The 24344-nt window shown below is 44.7% G+C and overlaps 1 protein-coding gene across 1 annotated transcript in view; it reads left to right on the top strand.

Annotated features, from left to right (window-relative positions):
• Positions 1–21574, top strand: part of SCD5 (stearoyl-CoA desaturase 5) — a 152002-nt gene extending 130428 nt beyond the window's left edge. The window contains exons 4-5 of the mRNA XM_021702379.1: positions 15757–15989; positions 20092–21574. Coding sequence (XP_021558054.1) covers positions 15757–15989; positions 20092–20282 — 424 coding nt within the window. The 3' untranslated portion in view covers positions 20283–21574. The remainder of the gene's footprint in view (positions 1–15756; positions 15990–20091) is intronic.
• The last annotated feature ends 2770 nt before the right edge of the window (positions 21575–24344 follow it).

The raw sequence follows: 24344 nt of genomic DNA on the forward strand, positions 1-24344 counted from the left end.
GATCTTTACCCATGATGGAATCTGAGCCTCTGAGAAGCTGACTCAGGAACATTTTGTAAATGGCAGGGCTGCAATTTGAGCAAATTCTGTCCAAGTCCAAGCAAAGCACATGCTTCTTCTAGGAAGCTATGCAGTATAGGGAATTTTTTTTTTTCAAGATTTTATTTATTTGACAGGGAGAGACAGCGAGAAAGGGAACACAAGCAGGGGGAGTGGGAGAGGGAGAAGCAGGCTTCCCGCTGAGCAGGGAGCCCAACGTGGGGCTCGATCCCAGGACCCCGAGATCACGACCTGAGCTGAAGGCAGACGCTTAACGACTGAGCCACCCGGGCACCCCGTATAGGGAATATTATCTTTCTTCTTCCCCCACTTCATCCTGTTGCCCACTTGCTCTGTGCGTATGTTCTGTATTTATTGCAGTTCTGAGTTATTCAGAATAAGAAATGATGCTTACTTACGTGTGAGCCAGAGTTGCCTCCTGCTTAAAACCTTTTCATGATGTCCCCTTGGGAAAAGTGACGACTGTCTGTTATCTCCCTGGCATGCTGACGCTCTGTCCTGGTACTTCCCGCCTGGTACTTCACTCTCTAGGAGCTCCGCCATTCCCCTCACACTTCATGCTCTTCTGTGACACCACCTCTGTTTCTCTCATTCCTCTGGCCTAGGTCCCGGCTACTCAAAGTGTGGTTCTGGGACCAGCACCGTCAGTCAGTATCACCTGGAAGCTTGTCAGAAATGCAGGATTCAAGCCCCACCCCAGGCCCCAAGGGATTCAGATGCGCAGTGATTGTTGGAGAAGCACTGATCTAGAATGTTCTTTTTCACCTAGACAGCTCTTCCTCATTCTTCAAAACTCACATCCAGGAAGCTGGGGTCAGCAGTTCAAGGACTCTCTGGGTGGGGGCTCCCTAAGCCCCTTTTAGGAGTTCTGTGAGGTCCTCCCTTTTCTAACTGCACATCGTAAGAGATGTGCAATTATGTAAATTGATGACCTCTTCACACTAAAACTTTTTTTTTGTTTAGAAAATATAGTTATTTTTCAAAAAGGTGTTATTTATGTTAACATGTAATAGGTTTATTATTTTAATCAATTCCACATTTCTTTTATAATATTAACAAATGCATCTGTATATTATAGATACTATTTTATATTATATATTGTATGTAATTTTATATTAACATTGAATATTTAACAAATCAATGAAACATGTCTCAGCTTTAATTTCCCCTACAATAAATATTGATAAATGTACCCCCACATAAACAAAAGCTCTTTGGAGCTCTCAATAATATTTAAAATACTGGGGATGCCTGGGTGGCTCAGTTGCTTAAGTGGCTGCCTTGCCCAGCGGGGAGCCTGCTTCTCCCTCTGCCGCTCCCCCTGCTTGTGCTCTTTCTCTCTGTCAAATAAATAAATAAAATCTTTATAAAATACTTTAAAAGGTCCTGAGACCAAAGAGTTTGAGATCCATTGTCCCAGAGTGAGTGAAGTGCCCCTTCTCATCAGGTCTGTAGAACCTTGGGCATATCTCATGTTGCTGCTTATCATGTTGTATTGAACTGATCCACTTGTATTTCTGTCTCATTAGACCCTAAACTCCTTGAGGACTATGCCTATGTCCTATTTATCTTTCTATTTACTGAGACTAATGAAACACCTAGCACCCCCAAAGATACTTTTCGGACTGAGGAGTGTGTTAACTACCCAGTTTGTGGAGCATGCTGGACAACCCACAGCCGAGAGCCAGCTTTTGGGGTGATAATTTTTGTAAGATGCTGCCACACCCTCAGTTGCTGAAGTAAGTGGCACCTGGACACACCCACCAGCCGTGGTGTAGTTCCATTTCCTCACAGTATGGCTCAGCAGCCTGGGGTCCTGCCTCCCAGTGTGAGGTGGGAAGTTTCATGAGCACACTGCCCATTTGTGCGGTGTCTCCTACCAGGACTCGTGGTGCCTCTAACCCTTAAAGGTACGGCAAGAGGACTACAGAACAAAGATCGTGCAACAAGAGACCCCTTGGCCGTGTCTGCTGGGAAGTGACCTTGGCCAACTCCAGTGTGAGAAGAGGAAGAAGGAAACGGCTCTTCCCTACAGCAGAATCCTGCCTCAAACCAAATGCTACCACAATTAGCAGTTAGGGACAAAAACAGCCACGCAACGCATCAGAAGCTTGATGAAGCCTTGCCTGCTGCCCTTTGGGACATGTCAGTGAGCTCCTTGCAGGGAAGGCATGCCGCAGTAGTACCACCTTCTTGTCAGAATCCAGCAACAGAGTTCTGTTAGTAGTTGGGCACAGGAGGGAGCAAAGCCCTCGGTGATGTCACTCTGAGGAATATATGCTGCCGAGAGGTACCTGTAGTATTTCTAGCCAATCCACATATTTCGACCACTGATTTTACCAGTGAAAATTCATTTCCCTTATCTTAATTACAAACTCTTTGGGGGGTGATTGGAGATAAAAATAGTTGAAGCCTGTAAGGGACCTCTGGTTCATAAACTCACTAAAGTTTGTCAAATGCTAACTAAGCATGCCTGAAATGTGGATTCTAGCCACATTCATAATCCAAAAGTTCGTGTCGGGGTGGGAGCAATGGGAGCGGGTTGCTGGTAGACACATTCTTCCCGCATCCTCCTCCCAGAGGGAGTGTTCTGAGGCTTAGTCATCCATATGGTCTTTTGGAAGACGGTCCCACCGGGCTGAGATATCAAGCAGTGGCTGGCTCAGTAACACACAGTCCTATCAGCTCCCCCACCCTCCCTGCCTCCCACATTCTGTTTCCCTTGGACTGAACTCCTCTTATAAAATAGTAGCATATAAGCTTTTGTCTTTAAGCCCTGCCTTCTGGGGAACCCAGGATAAGACACTCATCACCACCAAGGAAGGTCACATTTTGCTCCATAAACTGATTAAGAAGGCAGAAAAATGGGTAGTGATTTCCACATACAATTTTTTTTTAAAGTTGGTGCAATTGAACATGTATACCATCAGCTAGTCAGACAACTCAACTCTCTAAAATGATTGTCTTCTTGAGTCTACAGCACAGTTGTACTGATGGGATGTTGAATAATGCAGTAACCATAGTTGAGGGGGTTTATCAGGGTAGGCTTTCTAGAAGAAATCAATTTGAGTTGAGTTTTGAGGAGCTTTGGAAGGACGGCGCAGCTTTAGTGTCGGAAATGTGCTAGAAAGCATGTGTTGTGCCCAAGGATCATGGCTTTCACGTGTGAAATGAAGAAGCTGTGTTTATATCAGCCTATTCATTCTCAACAAAATGGTCAGCCTACCTAATCAATTCAGCTGCAGCAGGTGACACTGGTCATGAAGGAGGCTGAAGTGACTCCATTGACCCTTTTCCTGCACAGAGACCGGCTGCCCATGAGTAGCTCATGGTGGATTGGAGTTTGGAATTAAACTTTCTCCCTGGGGTGGGGGTGGAGAGTTGAACTCTGTCAGTTGGTGACTGTCCTTTCAGCAAAAGGTCCACATATATATAGGCTAGAATGATCAGGGGAGTGCACACACAGACACACACACACACTTCTATCTAGCATCACTGTAATCCCTTTTAATATCTTACTGACAAAAAAGGTCGGGCAATCTCATTTTTAAAAGTACTATTCTTGGGCGCCTGGGTGGCTCAGTCATTAAGCGTCTGCCTTCAGCTCAGGTCATGATCCCAGGTTCCTGGGATTGAGCCCTGCATCGGGCTCCCTGCCCTCATCCAATGCCCCCATGCTTGTATTCCCTCTCTTGCTGTGTCTCTCTCTGTCAAATAAATAAATAAATAAATCTTTAAAAAGAAATAAATAAAAGTACTATTCTTTAAATTCTTTATTTTATTTTTTTTAAAGGTTTTTATTTATTTATTTGAGGGAGAGAGAGCAGGAGCGGGGCGGGTGGTGGTGAGGGGGAGAGGGAGAGGGACAAGCAGACTCCCCGCTGAGTGCGGAGCCCACGTGGGGGCCCATCATGGGGTGACACAAGACCAGACATGGGGCTGATCCCGGGACCCTGAGGTCATGACCGGAGGCAAAGTCAGATGCTTAGCCGACTGAGCCACCCAGGCGCCTCTTTAAATTCTTTAAATTGACCCTTCCTTAAACTGAATTAAATTTTTTTACCTAAATCCTAAAGTAAACAAAGAAAATGAAAGTTCAACAACAACATCAAATGTTTGGGGCCTTGGGAATCGAGTATCTCTGAGAATTTGATGAAAGCTGTGGACTTTGAGCCCCAGAAAATGGAAATACACAAAAGAGTTTGCACACAATTTCATAGGTCCCAGATTAAGAAAAGTGGTTATGTTTTTTCCTGCAATGCTCACTTAATCTCAGATAGGAAGGATGAAAGTGGAATGGAGCTTTAAGGGTGAGAGAAACTGGAAATGCAGCAATTTTGTTTAAAAAATTATTTTGTAAGTGATGTTAATTGTTCATTTTAGTCATCCTATTCTATATACCGTCAGGAATTAGTCCATGTTCCGATTACTTATCCAGAACAATTGAGAACTAATCAGGAAGGGAGGAGGGTGGTGGGAGGGAGGAAGGACAGAGAAAGACAAAGGCAGAGACGAAGAGCCCCGGAGAAAGACTAGAACAGCAGTCTAATCAACTTAAACTTGTGTTGAGACACCTACTGTGTTAACGAGTGTTTTGTGTTCAAGGAACTGCAGGTGATGTGACTTGGATCAAGACAAATCCTGCCCACAAAAAACTTGCCATCTACTTAGAATCAAAGCTTTGAAAAAGGCAAAAAAGGCTTTTAACCCTCCTTACTCGGTCTTAGCAATCAGCATGCCTGGGTCTTTTCTTTAAGCACTTCATTGTTGGTGAGGTACAAATAATGCTCTTTGTGTTGAAATTCTGAAATGGTTGTGTTTATCTTTTAAACTGCTGCACAGTGAATGAATGCAAGCTGTTTGTACAAAGACACATTAAATTCAAGTGGATGGATGCAACTAACCTCCACATGCAGACCTCAAAAGCAAATAAAGCTGAAGGCAGAGAGAAAATAAAAATATGTCTTTCCCCCCACTGCCTTGCAAATTTCCAAAGGAGATATTTTCGTGAGCGGTCGTTCCCCATCTCTGCTCCACTGGGGAGGAGAGGCGTCCGGAAGACGACGATTATGCAACTAGATAGTCCAATTAAAAGATTTTCTTCTAGTGAATGCTTATTATGAAGTAGCACAGGGAAAGTGATGTCAAGACTAATTGAGGGTCAAAGCCAAATCTGGAATGATCATGATTTTCAGGGAATACTTCAAATGCAGTCATCATGAGCTCTCTCACTTAAAGCCCTTGAAACACCAGAGAGGTAAAAATCGAGAGCACAGCAGCAGAGCCCATTTTCAAACAATTCAAAGAGTCTGGAAGATTTTCTGAAACCCTCCAAAGAGCTCCCCTATCAGGAGGCTTCTGTCTTCACATCTGCATTCAAACGAATCACATTGTTCACCTCCTTGTGGGCGATGCCAGAGGGGACATGGGCGGGGGGGGGGGGGGGGTGGGGGGGGTTGAGGGTGGGGAGAGTTCCCTCCATTCCATTTACAAACTGCCAGGGCGTATTATCTGTTCTCTAAATGAATGTTTAGTAAGCATCCAGATGATTTTGCCTGGTTCCCTACAAGATGCAAAAGTTGTAGGGAAAATGACTTTCTGGCTAGGCTTTAAATGAAATCACAAAACCAAACATGTTTAATCAAGATGCCAGTGACAGCTCATCGCTCATCATTAGGATCCATTTGTGGGGCTGTAATTTCTCTCTCACCCATGGTGGTGTTTACTTCTTTTTGCATTTCCTCAGGCCAACCCCCCTCAGAAGTCAGCAGTGGGCAGATTATTTCCCCTTGCTTCACGCTCTCATGGTTCTCCCTCTGGAGATCTCACACACCACTGGCTCTGGACCGCTGGGCTTAGGGTTAGTCAAGCAATAGGAAATGCTTGTAGGCAGAGAACAGCAATTTCTTTTTCATCTAAAGAAAAAAGAGTTTTAAGATGCTTAGCACACTCAGATTTGGGAGGTGAGGAAGGAAAAATGGAAGAAATCCTAAATCCTTTCTTCTCCATAGAACAAATTTTTGGCCGCAAGTCTATTTTTTTTTTAAAGATTGTATTTATTTATTTGACAGAGAGAGAGACAGCAAGAGAGGGAACACAAGCAGGGGGAGTGGGAGAGGGAGAAGCAGGCTTCCCGATGAGCAGGGAGCCCGATGAGGGGCTCGATCTCGGGACCCTGGGATCATGACCTGAGCCGAAGGCAGATGCCTAACGACTGAGCCACCCAGGTGCCCCAAGTCTGTTTTTTTTTTTTTAAGATTTGTTTATTTATTTATTTATTTCAGAGAGAGAGCGCTAGCGCTTGCATGAGAGTGAAGGGAGGGGCAGAGGGAGACCCATGAGATCATGACCTAAGCTGAAACGAAGAGTCAGGCACTCAACCGACTGAGCCACCCAGGCGCCGAAGTCTCAAGTCTATTTTTAATGTTTCAGTTCTCTTTATTTTATTTATTTATTTTTTTATTATGTTATGTTAATCACCTTACATTACATCATTAGTTTTAGATGAAGTGTTCCATGATTCATTGTTTGTGCATAACACCCAGTGCTCCATGCAGAACATGCCCTCCTCAATACCCATCACCAGGCTAACCCATCCTCCCACCTCCCTCCCCTCTAGAACTCTCAGTTTGTTTTTCAGAGTCCATCATCTCTCATGGTTCATCTCCCCCTCTGATTTCCCCCCCTTCATTCTTCCCCTCTGTTTCGGTTCTCTTTATTGTGATCCAGTTTATGGGAATAAAGATAGTGTTCGAAGCATTGACAATGTTGCAAGATGGGGGCCCTTATCTTCGTTAGTGTCCTATCACTGAAACTTACTTGGATTGGGGCACCATGATGTGTGATGGCATTGGATTGTGTAAATGGACCTCTTATCTTGAGCTAAATGCTGAAAAGCATCTTCCCACTGTGGAATTGGTGGTGGGAATGGGGAAGGTTCCCAATATCTGTTGTGGGTCTGTTCTTGAAAGCTGTCACTTTAAGGCGATAGAAAGCTGCATCAGAGCTACTTGTCGGGTGAGCTTGAGTGCTTTGGCTCTTGTGTTTTGGACTCAAACCTGTGGATCTCTGGTTTCAAATATGTGGAAGAGAACTACTCTCCCTTGGGTCATTCTTGGATTCATACCAACCCTTTCTTTTTCTCCCTTGATGATTCTAGGAGTCTTCTCCTATCTCAGGGTCTGAGTATCCACAGAAACACAGAGAGGAAGCCACTCACATTCCAAACCAAGACAAAACCTGTTAGAGTGGCTGTTAAATATTGCCAACGTTTTGCCATATTTGGCAGCTCAGAAAATGACCTAGAAGCTCATGCTCAGAAATCATTCTTTTAAACTGGAGCTATGAAGCCTTACAGCCTTCCAAGGCTTTGTTGGAAGCTGGGGTTTGGGGCCTGATGAGCACGAATGTCTTTAATCAAGTTGTTGGTTTCATATTCACAGTCCTGTGTTGGCACCAATCCAAGAGATAAGCATCTTATGAGGAACCCAAAAGCAGGCGGCACATTTATCGTGTGGTTTGTGTTTTTTGGAAACCTTGGCATTTTATCTCTCATGCTCTGTGTCCTACTGAGTCACTGTAGTGTTTTTATTTTCCTGAGAAGCTGAGAGCTTCTCAGTAATTTATTAACCAAAGAACCATTCACTTAATTGTTCCACAAATAAGTAGGAGTGCCTACTCTGTGCAAGTCCCTGTGCTAGGCTCTGGAGAGTGGCCTTCTGCTGGACTCTGCCGGTCCAGCAATATATTCACGTCACAGGACAGATTACCCCGGAAGCTGGCTCTGAGGTGGATATTACGTTGTAAGAAGTGGACTGGAGAGGTTCCTTAGGGTCAACACCTATGGAAGAAGTGTCGGAAACAGAAGTGTCGAAAACAGGATTGGGTGAGGGAAGAAGCTGGGTCCTCATCAGTCCCATCAAAGGCCTCAGCCCACCATATTGTGGGTTCTGAAGTTGGGGTGACTCTTCAGAGTCATTGAGAGATGAGGCAGTGGGACCAGGCCTGGACAATGGATTACACGCCTTACGTAGGGCCAGTCCCTGGAAGGGGTTGTTAAGAGAGGGCATGACCTAGGGCAGGGCAGCTCCCTCCAGCGAAGCAGCACTGCTAGTGACTCTCCCCTGAGGAGATCCAGATGGCATGTCAGCGTCCCCTGCGGTCTACTAGATTGAGCTCAGCTACTCTGCAGAAGGTCCTGACTCAACTGGCTTGTCCCAGAGTAAGACGTCAGGGATAAAGCCACTCTGGGGCTGGTTAGTTCAGTAGCTCATTCAAGGACCTTTCCATCTTTCTGCTCCATCAACCTAAGGGGTCCACTTTGTTTCTCAGTCTTCTTCCTGTCACGGTCACAGATGGCTGTAGCAGGTCCTGGGGTCACTGTGAAAAAAGAGAAGCCACCTCTGCCCGTGTGTACTTTCCGTGGTCGAGAAAACATTCCCTCATCTCGCTCTTTTTTATTGTGGTAAAATATACACAACATAGTATTTATCATTATAACCCTAAGTGTACAATTCTGCAGCATTAAGTACATTCACAATGTTGTATAACCATCACCAATAACTATACCCAAACCTTTTTCATCATTCCCAACAAAAACTCTATACCCATTAAACAGGGGCTTCCCTTTCCCCTTCCCTCTAGCTCCTAGGAACAACTATCCTACTTTCTGTCTTCATGAATTTGCCTATTCTAGGTACCTCATGTGAGTGGAATTATAAACAATATCTGTCCTCTGTGTCTGGTTTATCTCACTAAGCATGTTTCCAAGTTCCATCCATGCATGTTATAGCATATAAAAATTTTGTTCCTTTTTATGGTGGAATAATATTCCATTATACATATATATACGTCCATATATACACACATATACATTATATATATGTATATCTATCTATCTTATCTCTCTGTCTATCCACACACCATTTTGTTTATCCATTCATCTATTAATGGGCACTTGGGCTGTTTCCACCTTTTGGCTACTGTGGATAACGCTACTATGAACACTGGCATACAAGTGTATGTTCAAGTCCCTGCTTTCCATTCTTCTGAACGTACGCTTAGGAGTTGAATTGCTGGGTCATATGATAATCTGATATCTAACCTTTTTTTTTTTTAAAGATTTTTATTTTTATTTATTTGAGACAGAGAGAATGAGAGACAGAGAGCATGAGAGGGAGGAGGGTCAGAGGGAGAAGCAGACTCCCCGCCGAGCAGGGAGCCCGATGTGGGACTCGATCCCGGGACTCCAGGATCATGACCTGAGCCGAAGGCAGTCGCTTAACCAACTGAGCCACCCAGGCGCCCGATATCTAACCTTTTGAGAAACTGTTTTCCTTAGCAACTGCAACATTTTACATTTCTACCAGCAATGCATGAAGGTTCTAATTTCTCTACATCTTTACCAACATTTGTTATTTACCTTTTTAAAAATTATACCCATTTTCCCTTCATATCTTATTGACCACTATTGACCAATTCCAAATTAATTATTGGGAAAGTGAATAAGATCACCACTGATTGCTCCAAACCAGTCAGGACTCACATCGTGGGTAGAGTTCACATTCCCTGAAGGACTTGGCTGCAGGGAGAGCAGTTGGATATCTGAACAAAATCAGAGGATTCCAGCAAGAAAGAAAGGACAGGGGTGGATTTTAGGGAGGCTACCATCAATGTCTGCAATGGAGAGGCTTTAAAAATATCAGTGCCCGGAACAGAAATTCCAATTTGATTGAGCTAGTCTGCAGTGGGTTCCCCACATCAGTCATTTTTAAATGTTCACCCAGTTGATTCGAATTTGCACTCAGGGTTGAGACCACTAACCTCGTGGGTGAGGCCACCCACTAAGCCAACGAGTGTGAGAGTTGGGAAGTACAACATGCAGCAGGAACACTGGACAGGGCCTGTCCTGGGGGATGGAGGCAGTCCCCCCAGAGGAGGTGACATTTAGACTGATACTTGGAAACATCAAGTAAGCCAGGCCGAGGACATAGACACAGGAGACAGAGAGAAGGTGGTGCCTGAGGAATGGGAAGAAGTTCAGTTCAGCTGGAGTGTAGCATTCCGACCTTGAGGTGACATTTTTTATTTGGATATGTGCAATTCTTAGGGCAATGGCTAGGTCACACGCTCCAGCCTGGTTTACTTCTGGGTAAGTTTACCTATCCCCTGTGCCCTGCTCTTGGTAAGCCAAGGAAGTAGCAGGTTATATGCACTGTATTTTAAGCCTGCCTATGCTTTGTCCAACCAGTATGGCCTTGAGGAAATCCCATGACCTCTCTGGGGCTCCAGAAAGGTCCTACAAAGTGAGGTTATAATAAGTACCTCACAGGACTATGGTGGAACCCAGATGAAAAAATGTATGTGTGTGAGTGTCATACAGTAATATGCTGATGAGTTCCAAATTTCTGTTCCCATCAAACCTCTCTCTAGAGCACCTCTGATCTCCAGACCTGCACGTCAAGCTGTCTACTTGATATGGCCTCTTGAATGTGTAGTGGGCATTTCCCACCTGACAGGTCTAAGATTGAGCTCCTCACGTGCTGCTCGAAACCAGCTCCCTTCCATCCTTCCCCAGCGAATGACATCTCCATTGTTAATGTCATCCTTGACTCCTTTCTCTCCACAATCCAGTCTGGTAACAAGTCCTATCACTCTATTCTCAAAATATATTCAGAATTTCACCATTTCTCACACCCACCACCCCTGTCCTGGTCTAAGTCAATGTCCTCTCCTGCCCAGATTGTATAGCAGCGTCCTAATTGCACCCCCTGTTTCTGCCCCTCCCCCCACAGTCCATTCTCCACACAACACTTGGGGTGACCCTGCTAAGATCACCCCACTCCTTTGAGCCGAATCTGCCCAAGGCTCCATCTCACTCAGAGTAAAGGTTGAAACCCTTATGATGACCTGCAAGACATCCTGTGACTCGGCCCACCATTTTTCTCTTATCTCCTACCTTCTCCCCTTTATTCACCCGCTTCAGCCCCACCTCTCCTGCTCATCCCTGAATGTGCCAGGAACATTCGGGGCCTTTGTGCTTGTGGTTTTCTCTGCCTGGAATCTTCTGCCCCATTTAGCCACACGGCTAACTTCTCACTGCTTTCACATCTTTACTCAAAAGCTGTAATGTCACTAAGTCCTTCCCTAGACACCCTATTTTAAATTACAGCACCTGCCCTTGACTTCATATTCTCCTTCTCTGCTTTACTCTTATCTTAGTATTTACCACTAACATGCTCTATATATTTCTTATTAGCTTTCTTTCCTACCAGAATATACATATATGTAAATTTTTGTATAGTATATACATAATATATATGTTTATCAAATCTTCCTACCAGAATACCCCTACTCTCCAAGAGCAGGGATTTTTGTCTGATTTTTTCACTTTATATCTCCAGTACCAAGATAGTACTGACACATACATAGTAGGGACTCAATAAATTTGTTAATACCACATTTTACAGAAGAGAAACCTGGGGCTCAGTGCAATTAAACCATCTACTCAAGATAACACAGCTAGGAAGTAGCAGAGTTGGGTAGTTTACTGTTCTATGACGCTTTACAACATAAAAAACCCATTTAGCGAAAAGACAGAGCAATGTCAATAGCCCTTCTGCAGCCTGCTCCCTACCACAGCTGAAGAAAGGAAGTCCCTCAGATGAGGAAGGACTAGGAGTTGGAGGCCTCATGGACTTGCAGGTGGACCCTCGGCTAGGGGTTCAGAGTTGAGTGTCATTAAGCAAGGAAGCCAGGGAGCCATCTCCATACTTGTTCCGAAGCAAGGCCAGTGACTGTGATTAAGCTGCTGGACGCGAATAGGCACAGGAGGGAGGCTCCTCAGCAACACAGGAGGGTGTCGAGTCCATCTGATGGCTGGGGAGAATGTTAACGATGCAGAGATCAGCCTCAAGATCCATACCACTGGCAGCCGCACCCAGGCCCTCTGTGGCCCCTAAACCTGGAATGGTTTTTAAAGAGGGTCTTTTTTGAGGAAGAGGACATTTGGCTGGACAGGGGTTGTGCTGGGGGCGGTGGGTTGAGGGGGAAGCCCAGACCTTTTTCTCCCCCCACTTGGGAAGCTCCATCCCTCCACAGCAGGCTTTTAGAGCCAGAGCCAAGGCCCGCAGGTGGCTTCCCTAAGAAGTTCGGAGGGAAGAGGCAGGGGCAGGGTGTGAGCAGAAGCTGAGTCCTGTGAGCTGTGGATTCTGTAGGGTTGGGGCAGAGCCGAGAGCCAGAGCGAGGGCCTGGCCTCTTCCTGGGGGAAGCATGGCACCTCTCTAAGCCTGGGGTCCTCACTGTCTATCCCAAGCCTGCTGGGAGGAGTGAGAGAAGGCCTGTGAGATGCTTAGCCTGGTGCCCAGCACAGAGCAAGCCCTCAGTGTGTGTGTTTTCTTTCTTCTTCTTTTCAGGAGCAAAATGAGGGGCCAAGACAATGGCTCAGATCAGGACTAGGAGAGGCTCTTTTCTTTCTTTCCTTCTTTCTTTTTTTTTTTTAAGATTTTATTTATTTCTTTATTTTGAGAGAGAGAGAGAGCCATGAGTGCCGAGCAGGGAGCCCGAAAGCAGAGAGCCTGAACCCGGGCTCAATTCCAGGACCCAGAGATCATGACCTGAGCTGAAGGCAGAAGCTTAACCGACTGAGCCACCCAGGCGCCCCAGGACAGGTTCTTTTCAAGGGTACTGGACTGTAACGCAGAGAGTGGATGAAGGGAAGAAATTTCTTAAGTCGCAAAATGCCTTCTGTTGGCAATGCAGAGCTGCCTCCTTTCCTCCTAAGAGGTGCAAATGAGAAGTAGCAGACCCATGGCTCTGGGCACCTCTTCCATTTTCCCTTCAGAACACCCCCCTCCCTTCACACACCGCCAATTCCCAGGGCCTTAGCTTCACCCAGATCCCCTCTTCAGCTGATGCTCCCAGCCTGCAGCTGCTGTCCTCTCTGGGAGTTGCCCTTGCCCACATGGAACTGCCCTGTCCCAGGGTTCACCCCTCCCAGGGTGCACCCCAAGGCCAAAGGCTGGATGATGCGGGGAGACCTTTCAATTTGGACAACTCTAAAGGGTCATCCGGCCCCAGAGGTTCCGGTTGGATCTGCCGAAACTCATTGTAGGTGAGCTTCTGCCTCGGCCCAACCTGCCTTCCTCCCTTCCTTACAAGTATCCTTCAAGAGCATTCTTGGGGCGCCTGGGTGGCTCAGTCCATTAAGCATCTGTCTTCAGCTCAGGTCATGATCTCTGGATCCTGGGATTGAACCCTGCATTGGGTTCCCCACTCAGCAGGGAGTCTGCTTGTCCCTCTGCACCCCGCCCCCGCCGTGCTCTCTCTCTGTCTCCCAAATAAATAAATAAAATTTTTTTTTTTTTAAAGCACTCTACAAAAGCCTTCTGCATGTGACCCTAGGGAGCCCAACGTAAGAGCACCAGTCCCTTCATTGTCTGTTGTCTTTGCCCCTCTAGCCGCAGTCCACTCATCTGGCCGCCCAAGCACCCTCTTTCCACTTAAATGATTTCATGTGCAAATCATGTATGTAAGGGTGTTTTTCAGATTGCTAGCTGCACACAAGCGTCAGTTACCATAAAATTTGTTTTTTGTTGGGCAACAGGTGAACACATCAGCACCCGTTTTCAAGTCACTGGGATATAAGATAGCTGCATTTTAAGTGGATGATAGTCTCTAAAGTGATTCTGCCTGGATCTGAATCTTGGTCCTACTACATCTTAGTCTTGTAACCTTGGCCCAACTACATAACTTTTCCTTTGCTCTGTAAAATGGTGATGATAATGGTCACTTCCTCCTAGAGTTTTTATTAGAATTAAATGAGCCAATACACATAAAGGTCTCAGAATAGCTGTGACATAATATGCACATAGTATACATTACTTATCAGATCCTTACAAGAACCCCTGGAGGTATTATAATCACTACCTGTGTTGGACCCCTCTCATGCCCCACCTCCTACTCTCTGCCCATCTTTTCACTCCAGCTGTTGCTGCAGCCACCTGCTGGCCCAGGTGTAACCCAAGAGCACCTTGCTCAGCTGGACGGCCTATTTCTTACTTCCTGCCTGGTTTCTTTGCCACCTCCACCTGAGATGCTTCCCAGAAATGCACTTAGCCATCCTGATCCAAGCAGACTTGGAAGTGTGAGGGAGCTGATATCCCATGTGACATCCCCTGACCAGGAGGGAGTTGGAGCCAATGGGAAAATAGCCCCTTCTTTCATTCCTTGAAAGAATAACTCCGAGGTGTAATCTGTCCCATCGAGGTCCAAGTTCAGGTATCCAAAGCATGGGTACCCCTGGCTTGGTATTCCCTCCTTCCCTGTCTCACTCTTCCCAGAATAGACTACCCCCACACACGCCCTTGCCTCATGCTCTGCTCTTTGGGGAACCTGCTAACTGTGCTCGAGAGGAGAGTGAAAGAAAGAAAACAGCTGGTTCAACATCCAGAATCAGATCTAGATTCAAGTTCAAGTCTTCCACCTCTTGAATGTCATTCCCTCACACTGTGCCACCTCCCATTTCATACATATGCATCTTAACAGAGGTCTTCTGGAAGCTTGATTAGGCAGTGTGAGGCCAGAGAGGAAAGACCTATGAACTCATAGCACAGCCCCTTTCCTGTCCCTGCACAGAGCTGGTTCCGCATGCTCTGTGGACGGCGGGGGGGTGGGGGGGGTTGGAGGGGTGGGGGGACGGGAAACAGTGGTTCCACCTGACTGAAGCCCAGGGCAGGGACTCTGTCGACTTTGCCTTTATATCACCAGCATTCATGGCCTGGCATACAGTAAGTGCTCAGTAAATATTTGCTGGCTACACAGGTCTGGCAATCAAACGACTGATGGTTTTCTTTGTAAAGATGACTTTTTATGTGGCACAAGCCTAGCCTTATTGTTTACTTTTTTATGCTGGCTTGGAACGTAATCTCCAATGAGCAGAGAACATTTTTTGAGGGGACTGGATCGTTTACCTTTGTACCAAGCTAAGTTAGTATGGAATCATGTGTCTGGACATTATTCAAGAAATACATGTTTCTTGAAATCATTGGAGAAAACCTGATTATCCAGTTGACTGACAGGTGAAGGAAGTAGCTAAGAGCTACCCCTTGAGCATGGAGATTGAACCAGGAAAGGAAGATCCTGCTGTCAAACTGGTGACCTGTAGGAGAAATGTAGCTGGAGATACATGGGTTTCACCAGCACTACATTGTTTGCTATTGAAATTTCTCTGGGGCGCCTGGGTGGCTCAGTTGGTTAAGCGACTGCCTTCGGCCCAGGTCATGATCCCAGGGTCCTGGGATCGAGTCCTGCATCGGGCTCCCTGCTCAGCGGGGAGTCTGCTTCTCCCTCTGACCCTCCCCCCTCTCGTGCTCTCTCTTTCCCATTCTCTCTCTCAAATAAATAAATAAAATCTTTAAAAACAAAAGAAGAAATTTCTCTGAAGTATGCTTGCTACAGGCCCTACCACTTCCCAGAGCATTCTACACATCCTAACTCCACTTTGGATTACCTGCCTAGCCCTTGTAAGGATATGGGTTTGAGACCCCTGTACAGGGTGACACACAACAGGGTGTTCCCTCTACAGAAAGAGCAGAAGGAGCCGACTGGTACATTTCCTGACTTTTCCTGTAGCTTGCTCAGCCTCTCCCTGCCACCATCAACAGGGGCCCAATGCTAGTGTAATATTCTGCCTTCCAGGTACTATAAGATCACCGTGGTGCTCATGTGCTTTGTGATTCCCACGCTGGTGCCCTGGTGCTTCTGGGGAGAGAGTCTGTGGAATTCCTACTTCTTGGCTTCCATCCTCCGCTATACCATCTCCCTCAACATCACCTGGCTGGTCAACAGTGCTGCCCACATGTATGGAAACCGGCCCTACGACAAGCACATCAGCCCTCGGCAGAACCCACTCGTCACTCTGGGTGCCATTGGTGAGTAGGGGGGGTGAGAGCCAATGGGAAATACAACAGCTCAGATTGTCTTGGCTTTCCAACGGTTTTCTGGAATCTGTGAAAAGAGGCAGTGGATTGGAGTCAGATGGGATGAACTTGGGCTTTGGTGTTAGAATCCTGGGTCTTGGACAAGTCACCTAATCTCCCTGATTTAGAGTTTTCTCATCTGTGAAATGGGAATCGTGATGCCTACTTCATAGGGATGTTATGAAGATTAAGTAAGCTACTATATGTACACGGCTTAGGACAATGTCTGTCATATAGTAAGTGCTCAATAATTAAGCTATTTATTTTTACCCTGGAAATGTTCCTGAGAGGCATAGCAGCTGACTTTTCTTTTAAACTGCCCTAACCATTCTAGCCTCCGCTGTCCAATCATATGACTGACTGTAAGGAAAAAAGGCCTTCAAACAGAGAGATGGGAAGAAACAAGAGTGTGGCATCTCATGGTGCCACAAGATGGTTAAGAACGAGGCCTTTGGATTCTGACGAGTTTGGTTGAGTCTTGGTTCCTCCACTTACTCTCCGGGCAAGTTATCTGACTCCTCCACACCTTGTGTCTTCTTCCTCCGTCAAGTGAGGATAACAGTAGCATTTACCTGCTCCTGGGGTCATGGGAGGGTTCAATGAGTTAATGCATAGTCTTTGCAATAGTGCTTAGCACGAAATAAGCCTCAGTAATGTTGTTTTTATTACCAGCTTTATGGTCTTAAGCAAGTTACTTGTCCCTTCTGTACATTTACATCCCCTTTTTTAAAATGGGGATGATCATAGCAACTAGCTCAGAGATGTGGGGATTATAGGTGTTAACACCCATTAAGGCCCTCACCACTGTGGCTGGCACACAGAAATAAATAAACATTAGCTGTATATGGAGGCAACTCAGGCTTCTTGGTAACCTGGGCCTTGAGCACGGAGATTGAACCAGGAAGGGAAGATCCTACTGTTAAGTAGTAACGGTCTCTGCATCCCCTAGCAAGGAGTTTCTGCCACCACAGTGTTAGGGTCATGCACTTATTAAGACTGCAGGGATCTTATGTTGACAAGAGCAAGCTAAGGTAGAAAACACATCAAATTTAGCTATGGGAACACTGGCTAAGCAGAGAGAAAAGTGTTTTGGAAAGTTTCTGATGCCCCTACTACTTCCTCCTCCTCACCCTTCATCTTCCTTTTTTTTTTTCTATTTATTTTGAGAGAGACAGAGAGAGAGAGAGGAAGAGAAAGAGAGTGAGCTGGGGGAGGAGCGGAGGGAGAGGGAGGGAGAGAATCTCCAGCAGAATCCCTGCTAAGTGCAGAGCCCGACATGGGGCTCGATCCCATGACCCCGAGATCATGACCTGAGCCGAAATCAAGAGTTGGACACTTAACTGACGGAGCCACCCACATGCCCCCTCCTGTCCCCCAGCTCTCAGAATCAACCCTGGACGTGGCTCCGCCACTGCAGTCTTTTCAGAGGATGAAGCGGGGACAAGATGGACTTACATCTTATGTAGGGACAATGGGCCAGAAAACCTAGGGAATACGGGCATGGCACAGGCCCTGAAGAGCTGGGTATTGGTCTTCAATCCACCCAGGTCAACAGTGGACTCCTAGTCAGTTTTCTTCATTAAGGTCCTAGGAAGGCACCTGTTACATCCGACTGTGTGGTAGATGGGGAGTATATCCAGGGTTCTCGGAGCAGTGTCTGCTTCTGAAAATAGTGGGGGAAACACCTCTATATATACTCAAGTGAAGGAAAAACACTAAAAATGATGATGAGGCTGGAAGGGGCAGGGTAAAGAAGACCTGAATTAAAAAGAAAACGGTAAACCACAGATCCATCCATCTGATGTACTCTTTGCAGAGCAGAATCCTTCAATTGTGGTCAACAGAAGAGCTGTATGATGACCAGCCCACTTAAGAAGTGAAGGAGGCGGGGCGCGTAGGTGGCTCAGTCGGGCAGACATCCAACTCTTGGTTTTGGCTCAGGTCATGATCTCAGGGTCGTGGGATCCAGCCTGGTGTCCTGCTCTGAGCTCAGAGGGGAGTCTGCTTAAGACTCTCTCTCCCTCTTCCTCTCTCCCTCCCCTCCTGTGCTCTCTCTTTCTCTCTCAAATAAATAAGTAAATCTTAAAAAAAAAAAAAAAAGAAGTAAAGGAGGAATCTGGCAGTTCCTCAAATGGTTAAAAATAGTTACCATATGATCCAGCAGCTCCACTCTCAGATTTACACAGAAGAGAAATAAAAATATACGTCCACACAAAAACTTGTATATGAATATTCATAGCAACGTTATTCATAATAGCCAAAAAGGGGAAATCATCCAAATGTCCATCAGTTGATGAATGGATAAATACAAATGGGTACATCCATACAATGGAATACTATTTGGCAGTAAGAAGAAATAAAGTACTGATACCTGCTATAACCTTGAAAACATTATGCTAAGTGAAAGAAGCCAATTATAAAATCACATATTGTATGATTTTATTTATATGAAATGTTCAGAATAGACAAGTCTATAGAGATTGTATTAGGGTTCTCTAAAGAAACAGAATCATTATATATATATATATATATACATACTAGTATACATGTATATGTAGACACACACATACACTACACGTATATATACAGATATATCTATCTATACATATGTAATACTATTATATACATACACTATACAGTTTTTGTATATACTGTAATATATATATTTTTTTCCTCATAATAAATCCCCATATATATATATATACAGAAACAGTAGGATATCTATATAAATATAAATAGATATATATATTTGTAGAATCTAAATAGATAGCCTACTATTTCTGTGTGTGTATATATGTATATATCCATAGATACACACTTTTTATGTAGAGAAGGGGGAGCGGAGGGATCGGTGGGGGGAGAGATTTGTTATGAGGAGCTGGCTCACAGGATTATGGGAGCTGAGAAATCCCACAATCTGCTCTCTGCAAGCTGGAGACCCAGGAAATCCAATGGTATAATTAAATCTGAGTCCAAAGGCCTGAGAACCAGGGGAACAGATGATGTAAATCCTAGTCTGAGGGCAGGAGAAGATGAGAGAGATGTTCCAGTTCAGTCAGTGAGTCAGGAAAAAAAGGGGCAAATCCCCCTTCCTCCACCATTTGTTCTGTTCAGGCTCTTAACAGATTGAGTGATGGCCGCCCCCACTGGGGAACGTAATCTGCTTTACTGAGTCCACTGACTCAAATGCTCATCTCATCCAGAGACACCCACACAGACACGCCTCACAGAAATGTTTAATCTGGGCAAACCTTGGCCAGTGAGGTTGACACGTAAAATTAACCATGACAGAGAAAGAAAGTAGGGCTGGAGGCATGGAGGGATGGTTGGGGGATGACAGCTCAGGAGTGTGGCACTTCCCTTTAGGTAATGAAAATGTTACAAAATTCATTGGGGTGATGGATGCACAGCTCTGTGAAAATACTAAAAGCCATTAAATTGTACTTCAAATGGATGAATTATATGGTGAATTATATCTCAATAAAGCTGCTTTAAAAAGTCAGAGGAAAGAAGCCCTGAGATCCCTCCTCAAAACACTTTAATTAAAAAAAAAAGTAAGGGAGGAAAAGCTATTCACCGGGAGGGAGAGAATAATATATAAGCCCATCTGGGACATGTAACGGTCCAGCTTCTCCATTTGCTTACCTATCTGAACGGTATTCATCTGGTTTTCCAGGCTCTCCCAACGAGCCTTCCTTTAATCCCTCCAGCCCACAGAGGCTAGTTTCCTCTTACGAACAAACATCAAAATGAGGATCTGTTATCAGCCACTTAGCATTTCGTCTACGAAGTAAGGCTTGGAAATCAGGGTAGCATATCTACAATTCATACGGGGAAATTAATCTCATGACTCTATGCTGATTAACTTTCTTGTTATTTTTCTGTTTCTATTTAGTCTAGCCAATGCTTCCTAAGGACAGACACCAAGTCTTCTGCTCCCCTTAGAGCCTGACATAATGTCTTGCACATGGTAGACCCTCAATAAATGGGGGGGTGAATAAATCTGTGCAGAGAGGTGGAGATGGGTTATTTCAATGCCCACTTTGTCTTCCAGGTGAAGGCTTCCACAATTACCACCACACCTTTCCCTTTGACTACTCTGCGAGTGAATTTGGCTTAAATTTCAACCCAACCACTTGGTTCATTGACCTCATGTGCTGGCTGGGGCTGGCCACTGACCGCAAACGGGCAACCAAGCCGATGATCGAGGCCCGGAAAGCCAAGACTGGAGATGGCAGCACTTAAACATGGAACCACCATCCAACATGTCTGCCATTGACACCTTAGTTCATGGCTCTTGTTACTATAGTTCTTTTGTTCATTGGATGTGGGAGGGGGTAGAGGGTAGGGAGGGAACAGAATCTCTGTGGTTTGGGAACTTTCTGTTTGTCCCAAAATATTGTCAACTATCAATGAAAAAAAATTTTTAACATCAACGTAACTATGATTTAACATTAGAGTGTAAGCCCGTGATTTAGTCGCTGTAGCTACAATACATCAAACACACATGGTCGTGTGCTTGTACATGATGTTGACCCTGACAGGATGAAGGAGCTTAATATTCTCTCGGTGTGATTCAGGAGAGCACTGGTTTTCTTTTCTACCAGTTAACCCAGCACTGTTTTTAAACCCCTTATCTGAAGGAGCAGAGAGGCAGGGTAGAAGACAAAAGAGAGGGTCTAAGTAACTAAAGAATGTTTCTGTTTTGTAATTACTGCGTGAATGTGCTTGTGTGTGTGTTGCTGTTGTTGTTTTTTAAATAAGAGAATTGAACACAAAAAAAAAATGGCAATACAGGAAATGGCTCTCTTATTTTTTTGGCCCTGTTTATAGCTTATTAATGCTCCACTGTCTTTGCTTCAGAAGAGATCTGTCCACTGCCCAGCTCGTTTTGTGTCCCAATTACGCCCAGCCGACCCTATAAATCAGTGTCTATTTAGGTGTTTGATTTTGTTCTCTTCGCTATTGTCATTTTAAAGGTGTATAACTCAGATGTGCCAGACATAAAATTAAGCTCAAATTAAGCTCTCATTTAAATGTTTAGACACCTAATTTATATTCTAATTGATCCTAGCCACTGATGCATGTACTTTAGCTACTCCTGCTAAATAAGCATATTAATTTTCCACACCAGGCCATCAGATCTTAATAACCGACAGTTATCTAGAGCTCAATGTCTACTAATGTTTCCCCTGCATGCGGCCTTCATTGATTTTGCAGCAAAATATAAAGTGATCATTATGCAGCTTCTGGATTAAAAAAATTTTCATGTGTTAAGTTGCCTTGTAAAGAGCATGTTGAATTAATGGGACAGCGTGCCCTTTGTTTTAGTTGTTAGAGCAAAAGAAAGATGTTGGAGCACTTCGAAGATAGGTCTTTTCAGGAAAGATGTAGGAACTTAAAAATTTCTGAAAAAAAAGTGATACCAGTAGGAAATTGTCATAATGAAGTTCTTCATCCAGCAGGTGTTTAACAGTGTTATTTTGCCATTAATAATGTATAAACTATGAGTGATTTACAATAAATGATTATGAATTCGTTGGTGTTCTTGACCAGGTACTTAAATATTGTTCAGAGGATGTTCTCTCAAGGGTACTTGATGCTCCATGACGACCATATGATTTCCATTTGATTTGAGCGCTGGACTATTGACGCCCCTAAGACCAGGCCTCCTGTATCCCATTAGGCCTAGGCCAGAGAGAAAATTGGCTAGTTTTATTTGGAATGCAGAACCCCAGTGGTGTCATTCTCCACTTCTCACTCACCAGTATGGCCACTTGGGCTGCTTCCAGATGACGAATGGGCACCTCTACTCTTACCTGTCACCCAAAAGAGCATGAAGGACACCTACCTTCCCCGAGCCCCAGCGGGCCCCACTAGGAGTGACCAGAGGCACAGGAGACGGGCTCAGCCTTCCCTCCAGTCCTGCCTCCCAACTCTTCACTCTGCCCTTCTTTTGCCCCGAAACGCCTGTACCCTTGCTGTCAGATACAGACTTCTTGGCCTGCCTGCCATTGAGTGGGATTCCAGCCATTGGACCCTTTGGGCATGACAGGGCATCTACCAGCTGCTTCATACTGCAGCCGCACATTGCTGAGAACTTGATGGAGAATTGGTAGGGTGTAACTATTCCAAGTTGAGTTTGTATCAACATGACCAAAAATGATTGGGAATATCTCCGATTGGGAATATTTCCGTGAATCTTTGACCCTTAAATGTACCAATCTTATTGCTTGCCCATTAATAGGAAAGGCTACGTTTGGAAAACTATTTGAAGTCTTCTCACAAAATGAGGATATTCCCCATCTAGTCCAAATAAATCCAGAACCTCACTCCTTTGAACCTGAGAGTCACGTATTTATCTGCAGCAGGGGCCATGAATGAGGATCGGGATGATTTTGTTGAAGGAGTGGATGGAAGTTAGATCACTCTAGAGTCTTCCATGTTAACATTACCTGCAGGTCTCAGTAGCATCTAAGGGAAGAAAGTAACCCTGGGACGTATCTCCCAAGACTATCCAAAGTGGCCCTAGAGAGGTTGGTACTTTTTTTTTTTTTTTGAGAGGATCAGTTTAAAGTAAGGTGATGCCCTCTCCTTAATCTCCCGTGTCCTACAAGGCTACTTCAGACACAACCACCCATGCATCCAGGTGAGGGGAGCAAAGGGGAAGTGGTTCCAACAGAGCATCTCCCATGCATGTTATGGAGCTGGCCAGCTGTGTGGCCTTGAGAAAACCAGTCTTTCTGGATCTAGTTTTCTCATCTGCAAAGAGAGAGGATAAAACCAGACTCTGGCTAAGGTCCCATCGAGCCCTAATAGCCACCAACAGCAACAGAAATAGGGACATGGCTGACTTCAGGTTTGAAACACCTCTCAAGTTCTTGCCCCTCCTTTCTGGGATCTGGATATGGGAGGTCAAAATTGAGGGGAAATAATTGGGTCTGAGTGGGAGAACACAGAGTGAGGCTGAAAGGAATGCTCTTGGTTAAAAAAAAAAATGCATCTGTTTCATTCATTCCCAAAATATAATGAAACAATAAAAATAAACATAATCAATGGAAAACAATTTAATGAAAGGAAGTACTCCAAAAACCTCTGGCCTAGTGGAGTAGTAGAAATAGCACTGGACTCAAGTTCAAGACCTGAGTTTGAATTCTCTTCCTTTTTTTAGGTTGAGGTATAATTGACATACATTATATTAGTTTCAGGTATACAACATAATGATTTGATATTTACATATATTGCAGAAAAAGGGCACCTGGCTGGCTCAGTCTGTATATACTGCAAAATGATCACCACAAGTCTTGTTAACATCTGTCACCACATGCAGTGAGAAAATTTTTTTTCTTATAATGAGAGCTTTTAAGATATATTCTCTTAGCGACTTTCAAATATGAAATACAGTATTATTAACTATAGTCACCATGCTTACATTACATCCCTATGACATTTATTTTATAACTGGAAGTCTGTATCTTTTGACCAGCTTCACCATTTTGCCCACCCCCACAGCCCACCAATCTGTTCTCTGTATCTATGAGTTCATTTTTATTTTTTTTAAGATTGTACATATAAGAGAGATCATATGGTATTTGTCGTTCTCTTTCTGACTTACTTGACTTAGCATAATACCTTCTAGGTCCATCCATATTGTCACAAATGGCAAGATGTTGAATTTGAACTCGTGATCTAACTTGCTGTGTTACCTAGCGCATGTTTTTAGGCTGAACCATGTGAAAGTGCCATTTATTAACCTACTGATCTCTGCACCTCCATGTCTTCACCCACAAGGTAGGAACAGTAAAGCTTATGTGCTCAGATAAATCTGGAGGCCCCGAGAACAGGCCTGGTGCATCGTAGGTCCCACAAGACATCAGGTGAGGGTGAGTAGCACATCTCAGACACAAGATGGTAACTGTCTCAGACACAAGATGGTAACTGAGATATAGTCAAATAGCCACAGACTGGAAGTGAAGAGGACCAACTTCTAGTTCTGGTTTTGCTAGTAACTAGCTGGATGGTGAAGGGTAGCAGAATATGCCCTAAATGCCAGTTTGACATAAGATTATTTCCAGTTAAAGGCACTTGAGAGGCACCTAGCTAGCTCAGTCGGTAAATCATGTGACTCTTGATCTCAAGGTTGTGAGTTTGAGCCCCATGTTGGGTGTAGAGGTGAAAGAAAGAGAGAAAGGAAGGAAGGAGGGAGAGAGAGAGAGAGAAAGAGAAAGAAGAAAGAAAGAAAGAAAGAAAGAAAGAAAGAAAGAAAGAAAGAAAGAAAGAAAGAAGAAAGAAAGAAAGAAAGGCACT

The sequence above is a fragment of the Neomonachus schauinslandi genome, chromosome 2 (assembly GCF_002201575.2).
Source record: "Neomonachus schauinslandi chromosome 2, ASM220157v2, whole genome shotgun sequence".
Classification (NCBI taxonomy): Eukaryota; Metazoa; Chordata; class Mammalia; order Carnivora; family Phocidae; genus Neomonachus; species Neomonachus schauinslandi.